General features: G+C 47.3%; 1 protein-coding gene across 2 annotated transcripts in view; it reads right to left on the bottom strand.

The window, feature by feature from the left end:
• Positions 1–17,500, bottom strand: part of LOC118111690 (nucleolar protein 4-like) — a 95,967-nt gene that overhangs the window by 75,188 nt on the left and 3,279 nt on the right. For both annotated transcript variants that reach the window (XM_035160502.2, XM_035160501.2), the window contains exons 2-3: positions 5,830–5,982; positions 4,031–4,142 (exon numbers count right to left, since the gene is read on the bottom strand). In XM_035160502.2, coding sequence (XP_035016393.1) covers positions 4,031–4,142; positions 5,830–5,982 — 265 coding nt within the window. The remainder of the gene's footprint in view (positions 1–4,030; positions 4,143–5,829; positions 5,983–17,500) is intronic.

Raw genomic sequence — 17,500 nt, 5'->3', positions numbered from 1 at the left:
CAATGAACCACGGGACTTCTTCATTTTCACTTAATCTACTTTGCAGCTTTTTATAAAAACACCTTATGACTCCAGCCACACGTCTTTCTATCATTTAACGACCGACCTCGTTAAGGACGTGTCTAACGTCTGGAGCGGCGACAGGACGGACATGAACACGTGGCACAGGATCAATATGTCTTAGCAGAATAGAGCGGAGCGTCATCATTGATTGGTGATTGATAGTCGAGTACAAGCGAGAGAGATGGAGAGTGTGTGTTTCTCCAGAGAGGAACGACACACTGTGAGAACTGAACACAAAGCTGCCGGGTGGTTTCCAACCTGAGGCTCCAGAGCGATCATTAATATTGTAAATATTCTATTAAGAAAAGAAAACTCCCCATTTACCAGCACACACACACACACACACACACACACACACACACACAGACACACACACGCACACGCACACACACACACACACACAGACACACACATGTTGTGTCATCACTGGATCACACTCAGAGAGAGACAGCAGCTAATTGCCTGCTTTCACTGTGGGGGTTCGGCCGCTCCATGACACACACACACACACACACACACACACACACACACACACACACACACACACACACACACACACACAACAACACATAACCTTAGGCCCCTTTATCGCTTTGCAAAAGTGTCTCCCACTAAAGTTCACCTGTGAATTATTAAATGCAATTAATCAGCTTGGACCAGGGACATGTTTAATTGGCACAGGCAGCTCCGTGTGTGTGTGTGTGTGTGTGTGATGAACTGATAATATGTGTCTGCTTATTACATCTTCTAATTTAATCATTTCTGTTACGTCCAAAGGCAACGTCATATTTACATTTTATAATTTGAATGGTCCAAATTGTCCAGAAGCAAACAGGCTAACGATAACTGATGAAATATTCAAAATACATTTTCAAATTTGCTAAAGAGAGAAAGACTCAAATTTCTTCCCCAAGACTCCAAGGCAGGATTTGATATATTAATGTGTTCATCCATATAATTTAAAAATGATCGTGAGTTCTTATCAAAACAGAAAAGGAGGTGGATGGAATCTCGTTCACCAGATATTCAGGACGTCCGTCTCAAACCTCATCTCCTCCAGGTCCTTTGTCCTCTCCTGAGTCCACTCGGACATTTCTCTCCCTCTGTCTAATTTAAAGGACAGATTCCCCCCCCCCTCTCGGAGCTGGTTTCCGGGGCGATTGTCTTTGTTAAAAGTCGTTAATTAGGCTAATTGAGGAGAGAGACAGGACACTCCAATGACTCCTCTGTCTAATGAGCCACGGGGAGAGGGGGTGGGGACAGGAAGTCTGCAGCAGCGACTGGGAGGCTGGGGGACAGGGAGAAGGTGGGCGAGGTGGAGAGGGGATGAAAAGATGGGCAGCGAGAGGAGAAATGGGGGTGAGGCAGGAGGAATGGGGTGAGGGAGGAGGAATGGGGTGAGGGAGGAGGAATGGGAGTGAGGAGGAATGGAGGTGAGGGAGGAGGAATGGGGTGAGGGGAGGAGGAATGGGGTGAGGGAGGAATGGGGGTGAGGAGGAGGAATGGAGTGAGGGAGGAGGAATGGAGGTGAGGGAGGAGGAATGGGGGTGAGGGAGGAATGGGGGAGGGAGGAGGAATGGGGGTGAGGCAGGAGGAATGGGGGTGAGGGAGGAGGAATGGAGGAGGGGGGTGAGGCAGGAGGAATGGGGGTGAGGGAGGAGGAATGGGGGTGAGGGAGGAGGAATGGGGGTGAGGCAGGAGGAATGGGGGTGAGGGAGGAGGAATGGGGGTGAGGGAGGAGGAATGGGGTGAGGGAGGAGGAATGGGGGGTGAGGAGGAGGAATGGGGGTGAGGGAGGAGGAATGGGGGTGAGGAGATGAGGTGAGGAGGAGGGAATGGGGGTGAGGGAGGAGGAATGGGGTGAGTGAGGTGAAGGTGAGGGAGTGAGAGTGAAGAGTGAAGAGTGAGGAGTGAAGAGGAAGAGTGAGGTGAAGAGGAGGTGAAGAGTGAAGAGTGAGAGGAGGAGTGAAGAGGGAGGAGGTGAAGGGTGAAGAGGGGAAGAGTGAAGAGTGAGGAGGAGAGGAAGTGAAGAGTGAGGTGAGGTGAGGAGTGAAGTGAGGAGTGAAGAGTGAGGAGTGAAGAGTGAGGTGAGGAGGAAGAGTGAAGAGTGAGGAGTGAGGAGTGAGGAGTGAGGAGTGAAGAGGGAGGAGTGAAGAGTGAGGAGTGAAGAGTGAAGAGTGAGGAGTGAGAGTGAAGAGTGAGTGAGGAGTGAAGAGTGAGGAGTGAGGAGGAAGAGTGAAGAGTGAGGAGTGAAGAGGAGGGGGGAGGGAGGAGGAAGAGGAGGAGAGGAGGGAAGAGTGAGGGAGTGAAGAGGGAGTGAAGAGTGAGGTGAAGAGGAGGTGAAGAGTGAGGAGTGAAGAGTGAGGGTGAAGAGTGAGGTGAGGAGTGAGGAGTGAGGGGAGGAGGAGGAGTGGGAAGAGTGAAGAGTGAGGAGGAAGAGTGAGGTGAAGTGAGGAGTGAGGTGAAGAGTGAGGAGTGAAGAGTGAAGAGTGAGGAGTGAAGTGAGAGTGAGGGGAGTGAAGAGTGAAGGAGGTGAGAGAGTGAAGAGTGAGGAGTGAGGTGAAGAGTGAAGAGTGAGATGAAGAGTGAGGAGTGAAGAGTGAGGAGTGAGAGTGAGAGTGAGGAGGAAGAGTGAGGAGTGAGGAGTGAGGAGTGAGGAGTGAGGAGTGAGGAGTGAGGTGAAGAGTGGGAGTGAGGAGTGAGGAGTGAAGAGTGAAGTGAGGTGAGGAGTGAAGAGGAGGAGGGAGTGAAGAGAGTGAGGATTGAGGTGAAGAGTGAGGAGTGAAGAGTGAAGAGTGAGGAGGAAGAGTGAGGAGTGAAGAGTGAGGAGTGAGGTGAGGAGTGAAGAGTGAGGTGAGGAGGAGAGTGAGGAGTGAAGAGTGAAGAGTGAGGAAGGAGTGAAGAGTGAAGAGTGAGGAGTGAAGAGTGGAAGGAGTGACAAGATTCGTCTGAACCTCCATGTTTTGATGGAGGTTCAGAGACAGAATGAAAACAGGAAGGAGAATCTACTTTTCTTTGCTTGTTCTGAACGAACTCTTCACTCCTCTTCACTCTTCACTCCTCACTCTTCACTCCTCTTCACTCTTCACTCTTCACTCCTCACTCCTCACTCTTCACTCCTCTTCACTCCTCTTCACTCATGTTGAGTTCCATGAAACTGAAGCAGAGACTCGTTGTGTTCAACTTCTCACTTTGTGTTACTTTACGCTGATGGAGCTCGATTCTGCTCTTTCCTGAAACCAGTGGAATTCAAAACTGAGCCTGAACCAGTAAAACAAACCAGCAGCTGAAGCTATTCACTTTCTGACGGAAAACCAGTGACGATGAATTATGCAGCATCATAGTTTAGAGCTTCCCAGCATCATATGACAAAAGTCTAAATAATATAATTCAATGAATTTGTCCTGAATAAGCAGAAGAACAAATAGATGGATTAACAAGTGAATTCATTATTTAGAAGGTTTTACGACTAAGTCCAGTGCCGACTTGTGAAGGAAATTTCAAACTTTTTGAGGAAACAGAATAAAGTTTTTAAGATTTTCTGTTTAGTTCAGACAGCATCAGTTACTTTTAATGTCCAGTTAATTGTTAATGTGATGTGTTGCATTGTGGGATTGGTTAAAGTATGATGCAGTTTATTATTAACTTTAACAAACGGCCATATCCACGTGTTTGTGCTAGAGAAAGAATCAACAATCACATGTTCCCTATTCAAGCAAGATAAAAAAATGAATTAGACTCAAAGCCCAGTGGTCGGACGCCTCCACCAACAGCCCCCCCATGTGGTCCTGAGATTCTGCATTCACAATAACATGAGGTCCCAGTGACCTTGACCTTTGACCTCCTGAATCTTATCAGGTCGTCCTTCACGTATCACGTTCAGAAGAGAACAGACAACATGAACGCATTATACCTCCGGCCCACTGGGTGTCCCCGGCGTGGAGGAGTAAAGACCGTCTCTTCGTACCTTTGTAGTCTTGTCCTGTGGTGCTGATGTGCATCCTCTTCTGACACTCGCCACAGCTCATCAGGAAGTGCGTCACCGCCTCTCTGGGCAGGAAGGCGTACGTCTCTGCAATCTGAGACAGGGACAGAGAGAGATCCTCTTTTATACTTTAAACTAAAATTACAGAGCTGCAGTTGAATGCCTTTCGCCAACCACTGATCAAAACATGTTTGGTGAGGTCACAGTGACCTTGACCTTTGACCTTTGACCACCAAAATCGAATCGGTTAATCAGAGAGTCCAAGTGAACATGTGAGCCAAATCTGAAAGAATTCCCTCCAGATGATCTTAAGATATATTAAAAAGAGGTAAACAGAAGCTGCTGGTCACTGTGTTGGTTCAGATGACAACACTTTATTATTATTATCATATTCAGTGCTTCACACTTCATATCATTTAATCACATTCATGTTGGAGATAATGATTCTGACTTTGCACCAGAGTCGTATGAATCAGTCTGGTTCTGATACCTGATTTTAGAAATCTGATGATATCAATACCGATATCAGAGTAAACAATAATTAACATTATGGTTATTATGGTTGTTGGTGTGATGATGACATCACTGGATATCTCTCTATCTCATTTCCTACATTTCCCAGAATGTGATGAGAAGTGTCTGATTTAATGAATTATTCATGTCCAAGTCAAAACGATAAACAAAAGCAACTTTATTCTGAGGGAGCGACTCTCTTCATCGTTCCAGATGTTCGACGCCTACACGTCAACAGCTAATTGGCCGAGAAGACGAGTTTCCTGTTTCAAGAGAAACCTGCTGCAGATGTGAATTCATAAATCGACTGTGTTTGAATGAGCATCTGCATAAATCACACATTTACTCTGGAAGAGAAGCACAAAGGAAGGGTGGAGAATAGCCAGCGTGGGTGGAGGGGGGTGCTCCGAAGCCTCCGTGCATGTGTGTGTGTGTGTGTGTGTGGTGTGTGTGTAAGAAGGGGGTAAATGTCACTCACAGCCTCTGGTGGCCTGATGAACTGAAGCTATGCAGCACAGTGACTTACTTCCTAGAAGAACATTAAGTAAAGGTTGATGAAGAAGAAGAGGTTGATGAAGAAGAAGAGGAGGGTGAGACACGTTTGAGAGGAAAAGACCTGCACTTGCTGTGTTTAACCACAAGAGGGCAGTAAACCTACACACCCGTCGTCACGTTCAACTCGAACCATAAGATGTGAATCATCAGGTCTGAAGTTTCAGCTCTGAGGAGCAGCTGAGGAGCAGCTGAGGAGCACAGACCAGGAGGTGGTTGAGTCTGGAACCTGGTCCCAGCTCCTCAGTTGAGTGTGACTCACGTTGAGCTGCTCAAAGCTGTTTGATCGATTCGTTCAACCAGTGAATCAAACTCCAGAATCTTCAGTTTATATCACAAAGACAAAAAAGTGCTGAAACTAAGAAAAGGATCGATTTTAGTTTGAAAAATGACTTAATCCAAAAATATATACGTTTCTATTTATCTGCTAATTAAGCTTTTTACTAATCTTACAACTCTCAGAAAAAAATGAATCTATTGAACATAATGAAAAAACCTGAGGTGAGGAATCCTCCTGTTTAGTTTCTGTGAAACTGAAACTGGATCAGAGGAAAAACAGAAAAAGAGGAATGAAGCCAAACTGAAGAGGAAGAGAGAGGGTGGGGGTGAAGCAACAGACGACAGGAGTTATGAAAGAGAGAATCCAGGAGGGTGGAAGAGCGTGTGAGGCCACCGTCACGGGAGGAGAATCAAGCTCCACATGTTCGAACCCTTACAGCTTTGTAGGTTTTCTTCTGGCCGGCGTGTTTGGGGGCTTTGCCCGGATCGCTGCTGACCTCCACGTGCATGGAGTAGATGATGTCGAAGAAGTCCTCCACCACCGCCACTCGCTTGAGGGACGAGTCCAGCCCGGAGACACTGTCCACACACTGGAGACAGACAGAGGACAAACTCTCCTTTATTCTGGAAACTTGACCGTTTTAAAAATCTGTTTTACATCATAATAAACTTTTTTTAACAGAAATACAGTTTCTCTAAACAATTTCCTCTAATGTTTAATGATGTGAAGTAAATACATGATTTATAATAACAGCCCTGAATCCGACCTGTACAACTACTGTGTGTTAACGCACACACACACACACACACACTCACACACACACACTCTACTCACACACACTCTCACACACACACACTCTCACACACACACACACACTCCCACACACACACACTCACACACACTCACACTCTCTCTCACACTCACACACACACACACACTCACACACACTCACACACACTCTCTCACACACACACACACTCACACACACACTCACACCCTCACACTCTCACACACACACACACTCACACACACACACTCCTCACACTCTCCTCTCACACACACACACACACTCACACACACACTCACACTCACTCACACACACACACACACACTCACACACACACACTCTCACACTCCCTCACACACTCTCTCTCTCACACTCTCTCACACACACACACACACACACACACTCACACTCTCACACACACACACACACACACACACACACTCACACTCTCACACTCTCACACTCTCACACACACACACACTCACACTCTCACACACACACACTCACACTCACACACTCACACACACACACTCACACACACACACACACACCATATTCTCTTGATTCCCTTCCCTCTCTCTCTCTCTCTCTCTCTCTCTCTCTCTCTCCACCCCCTGTCTCGGGGTGCAGGTAAAAGGAGTTGCTATGGCAACCAGCTGCAGCTTATCACAGAGGGGATGTTACTAATGCCCCCCCCACCCAAACTCCACCTCCCCCTACCCATCCCCAATGCCATTATAACTGCCAGGCAGATAGGAAGAGGAGGAGGAAGAGGAGGGTGTGAAGGAGGGGAAGAAGTCACTGGGATGGTTACTGGCTGCTGATGGTTAAAGAAGAGGAAGAGGATGATGAAGAGGAGGGAGTCATGTGATGCAGGTTGTTGAGCAGCCTGATGTATTTGTGTGATGAAGAGTTTGTCTGATCAGCCTCAGAAGCCACTGTGAAGAGGGTCTGCAGGAGAGGTCGGGGGGGCGTGGCCTGTCAACACGCTCAAATCAACAACACAACTAATTCATCATTTAATCAATTTACTTTTAGAGGATTAATAAAAGAATGAAGGTTGTTTTAATCAAAGATATGCTAAGAAGTGACAACTGACAGAATTCCTCCTGCACGGATCCAAAGGCCTCCGACAGGAACCAAGGACAAAGATGTTTCCCTCTCCACTTCACAACATCTCATCCAACCACGTGGCGCTGCCTCAAGGTCCCTGAACCAACAACCTTCACTCCACACGTTCACCACAGTCTGAGAACAACCCTCTGTTGAGTTTTCAATCTGTCACCTTATGTCAAGGACTGGGCCAGTGTTTGGATGGTTGCCGTGGTAACAAGTCATCAACGAGGTGGACTTGAAAATGACGTTGTTGTTCAACACATAAGAAAAACTTTATATTTAATGTGTGTATATCGTTATTTGTGATGAACCAAACAACACAGTGTGACAAAGGTTCACAGTTAAGGCTGAGAAACACACACATACATATATCTATATTTATATCTATATATATAAATATATATCTTCCTTGTGAATGGGTGTCACCTGTAGTTTAAAGAGCTGGTTGTTAAGAGGAGACAAAGCACTTTCACATGAAGGAAACATGCAGGAGAGTGAACGTGACCTCACCAGGAGTTCTTCTGTCCAATCAACACGAGAAACAAGCTTTCATGTGTCGAGCGTCACTGTGAGGGAACTAAGGGGAAGTCATTTCTCCTTTGAGTCATTTAAACAGTCACACACACACACACACACACACACACACACACACACACACACACACATGACCTCCCCATCTCTCCTCCTTGCGGTTGTAGGGCACATCACTGTAGCTTATGTGACGGCATTCACACACACACACACACACACACACACCCCATGGCTCATATAGAGTGTGTGTCTGTGTGTGTTTGTCCTATGCCTTAAGGTGTCCCCTGAAAACTTACACACACACACACACACACACACACACACACACACACACACACCACTTCCTACTGGCCGAGCAGAAGGGTCAGAGTCAGAGAGGAGATGGGGGTGAGTGAGGTCAGAGCTGAGTGAACACACACACACACACACACACACACACACACACACACACAGCTCGGCCTCGTCACAACGTACTGGTTCCTCCTGCTCACCAGCACCACACCACCACGACCCACTTCAGGTCTCGTCCCACAGGTTGAAGATCGGTGACAGAGCTCAAACCTCTGACCCGTCTGCGTTCGTTCACTCCAGCTTCAACACATCTCAGATGGTTTCATCAAGATGCAGGAATTCTTCTCAGATACATCTGTCACATAAAAACATCCTATTTCATAACCTTAAAGAAAGTGATTTAAAAAACCTGCATGTGTCAGAATCCACATCAAGTTGAATGAATCCGTCTTTTAGTGGAAATCTGTCCAGTACTTTGTGAAACTGCTGATGAAACAGAGACACAACAAAGAAGTGATCCACTAACATCCTCTACAACACACACACACACACACACACACACTCACACACACACACACTCACACACACACACACACACACACACACACACACTCACACACACACACACACACACACACACACACTCACACACACACACACACACACTCACACACACACACACACACACGTAACTCAATTCCAACAATCTCTGAATCTGATACTGCATCGTTGCCTCAAACATACAAAATGTCCATGGGTCTCTTTTTGGGACATTTTGGACTTTCTCTCTCTCTCTCTCTCTCTCTCTCTCTCTCTCTCTCTCTGTCTCTCTCTCTCTCTACCTCTACACCTCTCTCTCTCTCTCTCTCTCTCTCTCTCTCTCTCTCTCTCTCTCTCTACCTCTACACCTCTCTCTCTCTCTCTCTCTCTCTCTCTCTCTCTCTCTGTCTCTCTCTCTCTCTACCTCTACACCTCTCTCTCTCTCTCTCTCTCTCTCTCTCTCTCTCTCTCTCTCTCTACCTCTACACCTCTCTCTCTCTCTCTCTCTCTCTCTCTCTTCTCTCTCTCTCTCTTTCTCTACCTCTACACCTCTCCCTCTCTCTCTCTCTCTCTCTCTCTCTCTCTCTCTCTACCTCACCTCTCTCTCTCTCTCTCTACCTCTACACTCTCTCTCTCTCTCTCTCTCTCTCTCTCTCTCTCTCTCTCTCTCTCTCTCTCTCTCGTTTTGTGGGCTCTCGCCCTTTGTTCATCTCTCCATTGCATTTCCGAACCAGCCTGTTGCTAGGATACATGGGGTACATTCAGTGAAAGCTAGCTGCCCTTCCTCATCCCCTCTTCATCCTCCTCCTCGACCTCCACCACACACACACACTGATACACACACAATACACTTGACAAACATGCAGTAAGTACACGTGTGCAGACACACTTACGGTACAAACACACAGACATGTCATCTAACACACTGTGACACAAATATTCAAACACTACACAAACACACTGGTCTACAGTCCTGAGGTGCAGCCATGCAACAGTTCTTCAGACAACAGGAAACAGAATTACACTTTATCTCAATCCCTAAAACACATTTCCTGAAACTTCCTTCCTCAAAACAGGAAACACGAACCCCAAAATTCAATTTACATTCAACTCCACAACTCAGCAAAGATTACACACAACATGAGTAAATACTAGATACTGCACAAAGTTCATGGGAATATTTCCTGTAGGGAACGTCTGGGAACGTCTATGAAGACAAAGTAAAACATAATAGGAATTTACAGTAACGCCAATGGGTCAGAGGACATCATGTCTCTGGGACAGAGGACATCATGTCTCTGGGACAGAGGACTTCATGTCTCTGGGACAGAGGACTTCATGTCTCTGGGACAGAGGACATCATGTCTCTGGGTCAAAGGACTTCATGTCTCTGGGACAGAGGACATCATGTCTCTGGGTCAAAGGACATCATGTCTCTGGGACAGAGGACATCATGTCTCTGGGACAGAGGACTTCATGTCTCTGGGTCAGAGGACATCATGTCTCTGGGTCAGAACAAATTATACTCATTGGTAATCCTGCTGTGCATCGAACTCTTTCATTTCAGTGACACTGCGGCTCAGGAGGTAGAGCGGGTCGTACACTAACCGGTGGTTTAAACATTCATCTGAAAAGTTAAATGATCATGTGATCAACTCCTGAGCCAGTGTGGAGCTACAGACGTAAAAAGACCAGCGTCCCAGGACTGAGAGCAGAAGACGAACCAGCGGACAGAAGAGATTCAGTTAGTCTGTTTAAAGTGACAAACTGTGGAAAGCAGGTTCCCACAAAGAGCTGAAACCACTGCGGCTGGATTTAACTGTTTGAATTCATTCCAGATCATTCACAAACGTCCCTATTGTCTCCAGGTCGTCCAGTTTTAAATCATCGACCAGCTCCTGCAGCTCTTTTCTACTTTCACACTCAGTAACAAAGATGTTTCCTACCGAGCTGGATTTGACACTAATATGTTTTATTTTGAAGTTGTGTCTGTTGTGAGCTGCAGTTAATTTCTTGGAGTATCACTTTTGTAAATGTTGTGATAATGATGATTGCAATTAGGGCGACGCTGACGATGGTGTTGATTACGACGGCGGCTGCACTGACACACCCACGAATCTGAGCCGAGCTAATTATCCAGCGGGCGGAGAGGGGCATTGTGGGAAAGAAGGAAGGGGTCTGTGGGGAGAAGAGGGGGGGTGCTGGGGGGAGCTGGGGGTGTGTTTTGGAGGGGGAAGGTAGACGAACGAGGAGGAAGAGGACAGACGTGATAATGAGAAGTCAGTCGTCCCATAAGAACGTCCCCCAGAGACCTGCTCTGAACCAGTGTGAGAACCAGCAGGAAAATAAAACCATCATTGATTCTTCATTTCACCAGTCAGCTCCACCGCAGACGTTCAGGTGTCAGGACCATCAGGACCATCAGGACCATCAGGACCATCAGGGCCATCAGGATCAGGACCATCAGGACCATCAGGGCCATCAGGACCATCAGGCCTCGCCAGGAATCAGGCCATCAGGACCATCAGGACCATCAGGACCATCAGGGCCATCAGGACCATCGGACCATCAGGGCCATCAGGACCCAGGCCATGACTCAGACCAGGACCATCAGGGCCCAGAAGAAAAGACAGCGTGTCGCTCACATTCATAAATAATCATTAACGACTAATTTACAGACATTTCCAGAACAGAGAGAGGAACTTTAAATGAACTCAGGTTTAATTGTTTTTCTTTTTAGATAAAAAGCTTTTTACTGAAGGATTTTCTCTGGTTGTTATTACTATTCCATAAATCAGAAGATACTGTCCCCAGCTCTGTGGGTTTGAGCTGTAAAATGATTCCATAACCAAACTGTGAATGAAAGAAATCTCTCAGCAGAGGCACACGGAATAAAACTGAAAAGATTGGTGTATGAAATGGAGAAAATGATGAGTTTCACCAGATAAATGATGTGTGACTTTATTATTGTGGTCCTGGTTCCTCTTCTCCATGTGTTCACTGCAGGAGAAGTTCCAGGATAAACCCTGAACGACACTTTGCCCCAGAAACCAGAAGAGACCAAACCAAAGTAATTCTGCTTCAGACTCTGTTTCCTGCAGCAGCGGCAGAGTAGATCCTTTTGTTAGTGTTCATAATCTCAGTGATGATGCCTGGTGGCTGCGTGGAGTTAATATGGCAGCCTGGCTTTCAGGTGGGAGGGGGGTGAGGGAGGAGGTCAGGAGAGGAGGAGGAGGAGGAGGAGGAGGAGGACACAGGAGGGACGAAGGTGGAAATTGAAGCCTTGCAGTGTAATTAAGACTGGTGTTAATTTCTTTTTAACCTCGCTGTGGCCAGAGGAGCTGCTCACCATGGCAACAGGAGAACACCGAGGGGGCCGAGCGCTGCCTCAAATCAAAATACACTGTGTGTGTGTGTGTGTGTGTGTGTGTGTGTGTGTGTCGCACAAAATACCATCACTGACTGAAGAGAAGATCTACACAACAACACCCAGCTGTTATATGATATTCTCGTCTAAATTAAATGTACGACTTCAACAGCCCCCTCTTCTCCACTGGGGGATATTCTTTATGTTTTACAACTACACAATATTACAGCTGCTCCACAGGAGGAATGTTTCAGAGGATCTAAATTCATTCAAACCAAAGGAAGCTACTAAATAACAAAGTAATTAAAGATAATACAATTAAATGACATCAGATTTCTTAACACAAAAGTAATCCTGAATTAAATGAATCACTGATATGTAGAGATTTTGCATTAAATTAAAGTTGCTTAATAATAATTAGTTTTTAAACTTTGCCTTTCAGAGCAAGGTGCATGATTTAAAGTGTTTTATTAAATCACTGCTTAATAAAATGAGTTTTAATCTGTTGCATCAACTGGAAGTTTGAAGGTAAATTTCTATTTAAAACTTTATTCTGCTCCGCACATTGACGCAAACATGCAACACAAAACTTTCAAGAGCGAAAAGTGAAGTAGGTGTTTATATAGAAATGTCAAAGTTTATTACTTTTAATGAGTTTGTGTTGAAGCGACGAGCGGCTGAGACGTTAAATCTCTGAAGTCATAGCAACCGTCTAAATTCAGCCTCAGTAATTAAGACGCTGAACACGATCTGTAGAAACAATCACGTTCTTCTATTTCTTATCATAACCAATTAAAAGAGAAAACTTTGTTGGCCACAGTTTGAACGAGACAAAGACGTGTGAGCCGCTGTCACCCCCTCTGTGTGTGTCTGTGTGAGACATGCTGCTCCTGACACAAACACAACTGTCACTATAAACCAACAACTTGTCAGCTCAAGTCTTTAGTGTTTTGAATTCATACAAACATAATGTGTTGAATACAAATCAAATATAGATTATATATAAATGTGCAAGAAGTTCAGCTCCAGTGTGATGACGTCACAGAGCTGAGCAGCTCCGGCCGGGAATAAGAGCACAAACGAGAGGGTTAACTCAGAGTCACTGACATTACCCAGCAGCCACTGCTGCTACAAGTCGTCCCTCTGCCCAACGCTAACATGACGACGTCACAGAGTTCATCTTTACGTCTCTATTGTTTCCCAGCAGCGTGTCCGCTGCTTCACCCAAGACACACACACACACACACAAACACACAGGAGGGTAGGACACACACACACACACACAAACACACATGCACACACAGAGGCACACAACCAGAGTCCAACCAATTTCTGTCAAATTAAGGTTTTTATGATGACGGAATAAGAGACTCTTTGACAACACAGAGATCACTGAGACCTAATGGAGGGCCCCCCTTCAACACACACAGACACACACACACACAGACACACACAGACACACACACACACACACACACACACACACCCACACACACAGACACACACTGCCAAACCCCAGATGTACAGGACAGTCCTCTTATCGACAGAGAGTGAGTGTGTGGGACATTCGTTGTCCTTCTACACTGTGTCAAATTGTTTCTGCTGCTGCTAACACACACACACACAGACACACACACACACACACAGACACACACACACACAAACACACACACACACACACACACACACACACACAGAGGTTTCATTCATCCATCTGTTTACCGAACATACCATTTCCCATCATGCCATGCGGTGCTGATAACAGTTTATTGGAGTCATTTCCATGTGAACACAGTTCAGCTGGATCAACACTCGACATCTCTACAGGTCACATGACAGGTCACATGACAGGTCACATGACAGGTCACATGACGGGTCACATGACGGGTCACATGACGGGTCACATAGCGGGTCACATGACAGGTCACATGACACTGAGGCGTCTCCTCGCTGCTCAGAACTCATCAACACGGACGTGGAGGAAAAATATTAAGAAGCAATTTGTGGCTCTTTGAAAAGTCGACCTGGCAGCAGGGACAGAGGGAATCAAACCCCAACTAGCACGTAATAGCACGTCCTCACCGCTACGCCCTCCCTCATCCTCACCGCTACGTCCTCACCTCTACGTCCTCACCGCTACGTCCTCACCGCTACGTCCTCCCGCTACGCCCTCCTCTACGTCCTCCCGCTACGCCCTCACCTCTACGCCCTCACCTCTACGTCCTCCCCGCTACGTCCTCACCTCTACGTCCTCACCGCTACGTCCTCACCTCTACGTCCTCCCTCTACGTCCTCCCTCTACGCCCTCACCTCTACGCCCTCACCGCTACGTCCTCACCGCTACGTCCTCACCGCTACGTCCTCCCCTCTACGTCCTCCCCGCTACGCCCTCACCTCTACGCCCCCTCACCTCTACGTCCTCACCGCTACGTCCTCACCTCTACGTCCTCATCTCTACGTCCTCACCGCTACGTCCTCACCTCTACGTCCTCCCCTCTACGCCCTCACCTCTACGCCCTCACCTCCACCTCCTCACCGCTACGCCCTCCCCTCTACGTCCTCACTTCTATGTCCTCACCTCTACGTCCTCCCCTCTACGTCCTCCCCTCTTCGTCCTCACTTCTACGTCCTCACCTCCACCTCCTCACCTCCACCTCCCCACCACTACCTCCTCACCGCTACGCCCTCCCCTCTACGTCCTCACTTCTATGTCCTCACCTCCGTCTCCTCACCTCCTCGCCTCCTCCACGTCCTCACTTCTACGTCCTCACCTCCACCTCCTCACCTCCACCTCCCCACCACTACCTCCTCACCACCTCGCCCTCCCTCTACATCCTCACTTCTATGTCCTCACCTCTACCTCCTCACCTCTACCTCCTCACCTCTACCTCCTCACGTCCTCACCTCTACGCCCTCCCCTCTTCGTCCTCCCTCTTCGTCCTCACTTCTACGTCCTCACCTCTACCTCCTCACGTCCTCATCTCTACGTCCTCACCTCTACGTCCTCACCTCTACCTCCTCACCTCTACCTCCTCACGTCCTCACCTCTACGTCCTCACCTCTACGTCCTCACCTCTACGCCCTCACCTCCTCACCTCTACGTCCTCACCACAGTTCAGCTTCACTCTTCAACTGCAGCTGGTTGTGACAGTTGAAGCTGTGACTCAGTCAGTTCTTCTCACAGGGAATCGAACCCACTCACCAGAGTTACAGAGAACAGACGCTCAGGGGCAGTGGGCGGATTCAAAGGTCTGGAAGCAGAGTTCAGCACAGACAGAGAGACAGTGCTGCTCTCTGACCAACACTCAGACTGCAGCTCTGGATCGGTGAAGAGACAGGGAAGCAGTCGTCACATGAACTTGACACAAGCGTCTAGATACCAACTATTATTAGTCCCAACAAACCGCTCAGTGTTTCCTTCTTCAACCGGAGCCCAACACTCAGACTGCGTCTCACAGCTCAGTACAACCTGTCTCTGAAGATCACCTCATCTGGAAGTATCAGTATACACATTCTGTACAGATTATTACATCGTATGCATAACCACACAATGCAAATAGCCCGGGACCTAAGAAATAGAGCATCTCGAGTCATGTGACGCTCTAACACAGATATAAGCCTCAGATACTGCTGACAACCAGTGAACCGACCCGACACCACGTCTGGAGAGTCAGATGTTCTGTGACAGGAAGCTCAATGCAGAGCGACGACCTGATGGAATAAGAGCATCACCTCAGAGATCCTCACTGCAAACATCAGGGTCATCATCACGAAGCCCGAAGTAACGAGATTCTAAAACACGAGGCACAGACATGATGAAGACACTGGTCAGAGTCTGAACCAGAGTCTGAACCAGAGAGTCTCAACAGAGTCTCAACCAGAGAGTCTGAACCAGAGTCTGAACCAGAGTCTGAACCAGAGTCTGAACCAGAGAGTCTGAACCACAGAGTCTGAACCAGAGTCTGAACCAGAGAGTCTGAACCAGAGAGTCTGAACCACAGAGTCTGAACCCAGAGTCTGAACCACGAGTCTGAAGTCTCAACCAGAGTGAACCACAGAGTCTGAACCAGAGTCTGAACCACAGAGTCTGAACCAGAGAGTCTGAACCACAGAGTCTGAACCAGAGATCTGAACCAGAGTAACCAGGTCTGAACCAGAGTCTGAACCAGAGTCTGAACCACAGAGTCTGAACCAGAGAGTCTGAACCAGAGAGTCTGAACCACAGAGTCTGAACCACAGAGTCTGAACCAGAGAGTCTGAACCAGAGAGTCTGAACCAGAGTCTGAACCAGAGAGTCTGAACCAGAGTCTGAACCAGAGTCTGAACCACAGATCTGAACAGTCTGAACCACAGAGTCTGAACCAGAGAGTCTCAACCAGAGTCTGAACCACAGAGTCTGAACCACAGAGTCTGAACCAGAGTCTCAACCAGAGTCGAACCAGAGAGTCTGAACCACAGAGTCTGAACCAGAGAGTCTCAACCAGAGTCTGAACCACAGAGTCTGAACCAGAGAGTCTGAACCACAGGCGAAAGAGTCTGAACGGTCTGAACCAGAGTCTGAACCACAGTCTAAGTCTGAAAAGTCTGAACCAGATCACAAGGTCCACGAGTCTGAACGAAGAGTCTGAACCACAGAGTCTGAACCACGAGTCTGAACCAGAGAGTCTGAACCAGAGTCTGAACCAGAGAGTCTGAACCAGAGAGTCTGAACCAGAGAGTCTGAACCACAGAGTCTGAACCACAGAGTCTGAACCACAGAGTCTGAACCAGAGAGTCTGAACCAGAGAGTCTGAACCAGAGAGTCTGAACCACAGAGTCTGAACCACAGAGTCTGAACCACAGAGTCTGAACCAGAGTCTGAACAGAGTCTAACATCACCAGAGCCTGAACAGAAGTCTGAATCTGAACGGTTGACAGATCTGACAAGTTAACGCAGAGAGTCTGAACCAGAGTCTGAGGTGGGTTCTCTCCTTGTGTGAGATCAGCTCTGGCCTCAGACTCTGAAGAGGCCGAGAGCGACAGGCGAGGAGCGAGATTCACTCCAGATAATCTCTGCTGCAGGTTTCCAGTCCTGATGTTAATCTGAATATGAAACAATATGGAACAGGTTGAAATTAGCTGAGCGGTTACCATGCCAACCATCACCTGACCCTGCAGTACTCTCTGTGCAGAGACACTGGACTGATTCCTTTCTAAATGAAAAGGGTTTATGTTTCACTTCCATTCAAATCTTTAGCTGTTTTCAGACATGAGCTCCGGACCCAGCTTTCTGTTTCTGTGAAGCAGCAGATTGTCCTGATCAGACTCGACACAACAGGAAAATGGAAACTCTTGAAAAGGTGGATTCCAGAATGTCTGGCAGATTTTGCAAAGTTTCAAATATCCAGAGAATTGTGTGCAACTGCTTTAGAAAGATTCGACTTGACTCCCATAATACTCCTAAAAGATAAAAGTATCTTCTAAAGCAGTTCTTGA

Source organism: Hippoglossus stenolepis, chromosome 6 (assembly GCF_022539355.2).
Source record: "Hippoglossus stenolepis isolate QCI-W04-F060 chromosome 6, HSTE1.2, whole genome shotgun sequence".
Lineage (NCBI taxonomy): Eukaryota > Metazoa > Chordata > Actinopteri > Pleuronectiformes > Pleuronectidae > Hippoglossus > Hippoglossus stenolepis.
This window is presented reverse-complemented; position numbering and strand designations above follow the sequence as displayed.